This window comes from Sinocyclocheilus anshuiensis, unplaced genomic scaffold, assembly GCF_001515605.1.
Source record: "Sinocyclocheilus anshuiensis isolate Anshui unplaced genomic scaffold, SAMN03320099.WGS_v1.1 scaffold3880, whole genome shotgun sequence".
Lineage (NCBI taxonomy): Eukaryota > Metazoa > Chordata > Actinopteri > Cypriniformes > Cyprinidae > Sinocyclocheilus > Sinocyclocheilus anshuiensis.
The window spans coordinates 3,448-5,217 of NW_015536696.1; the positions used below are offsets into that span (position 1 = coordinate 3,448).

Sequence of the window (1,770 nt, forward strand, 5' to 3'; positions counted from 1 at the left end):
GGTTTGTGATGTCACGAACCCGGGAAGTAACTCGTTGAAGTCCCTACCAGCCGTTTTTGTAGGCATTAAACTGGCAGAATTTTAAAAGACGATATCTCCGTTTGCATTGAACTTTCAGCTTCGTAACTTTGCAGATATTGTTTATGCTCAAACAGCAACATTACACACTAACTAACATTAAAAAAGTGAAATTGCAATCAACCACCCCTTTAAGACATTGTAAAAAAAATCAAAAATAAAATACTTTGCACAACAGTACAACATGTAAGAAATCACACACACACACACACAGCTGTAGTAATTGTTGTTGTTCTGAATGTCTCTGTTCTTGTGTTCAGATGCCTGTTTTCTCACACTGGATCCAAACACAGCACACACTCAACTCAGACTGTCTGAAGAGAACAGAAAGGTGACACGTGTGAGAGAGAAACAGTCGTATCCTGATCATCCAGACAGATTTGATGAGTGTCGTCAGGTGTTGTGTAGAGAGAGTGTGTGTGGACGCTGTTACTGGGAGATTGAGTGGAGGGGATATGATGTGTATATATCAGTGTCATATAAGAGCATCAGCAGGAAGGGACGGGATAATGAGTGTCGGTTTGGACGTAATGATCAGTCCTGGAGTTTGATCTGCACTCCCTCCAGTTACTCATTCAGACACAACAAGATAGAGACTCTTCTCCCTGTAAAGTCCATCAGCAGGAGAGTAGGAGTGTTTGTGGATCACAGTGCAGGAACTCTGTCCTTCTACAGTGTCTCCAAAAACACAATGATCCACACAGTCCAGACCACATTCACTCAGCTGCTCTATCCTGGGGTTTATGTTAATAATGAATCATCAGTGAAACTGTGTTGATGAATCAGAGAATGACGAAAGATTCTACCCATAATGCTTTGAGCTGCATTATAAATCAGTAACAGTGAGATGTTATAGTCTCTTCATGACATTAATACTGCAGCTCAAATTCTGTCACTGAAATAACAGTCAGAATAAATGTGTCAGAAATCCTCATATAGACAGTAAGATCTGTGTGTGTGTGAGACTGTGTGTGTGAGAGCGAGTGTGTGTGTGTGAGTGTTTACTACATTTATTGTAGTGTCACATCAATCATTTGTATTATTACTATCAAAATGTTCTTTCAATTGAAAAGTTCTTCATGAATCATATTTGTGAAAAGTACGTCATTCATTTTTCTCTATTGTTTTTGTGCATAAATAATAAAACCCGATGAGAAATGAACTTGAGATCAGATCTGAATTGATGTTTGTATCATGAATATAATTGATTCCTCACAAGACTGACATGAGCTTCAGGAGAGTTTCTGACATTATTAAATAAAACAATCATAGCATTGAATAAAATATATTGTAACTACAGAAAAGCTGTATTAAATTATTTTAGTAAATAAAAATAAGTAAATAAAATCACCGCTTGAAAGAGATCCCATAATATGTAAAAATGTGATAAAATATGTATAATCTGCTGATTTGATAATAATAGCAACCACAATATTTTTTAATTATTTGAATTATAACAAATCAATAAAGAAATATGTTATGATTACAATAATACTATTGCACTCTTAAATTAAAAGCATGTATTATTATTAATAATTATTAGTATTATAATAATAAATATGTAATTACATGTTTTATTTGATTTTATACCACAAAAAAACCCTCTTATTGCAATAATTATATTGCACTTAAAAATAAAAAGTCAGTATTTAATAATGAAATTGTTACGTCCTCAACATTACATAGAGACGG

General features: G+C 34.1%; 1 protein-coding gene across 1 annotated transcript; it reads left to right on the top strand.

Annotated features, from left to right (window-relative positions):
* Positions 1-340: 340 nt before the first annotated feature.
* On the top strand, positions 341-1,324 carry LOC107654727 (stonustoxin subunit beta-like; the record flags this gene model as incomplete). Its single annotated transcript, XM_016441944.1, has 1 exon — positions 341-1,324. A coding segment is annotated over one exon (516 nt), but the record flags the coding sequence as incomplete, so codon positions are not given.
* Positions 1,325-1,770: the final 446 nt, after the last annotated feature.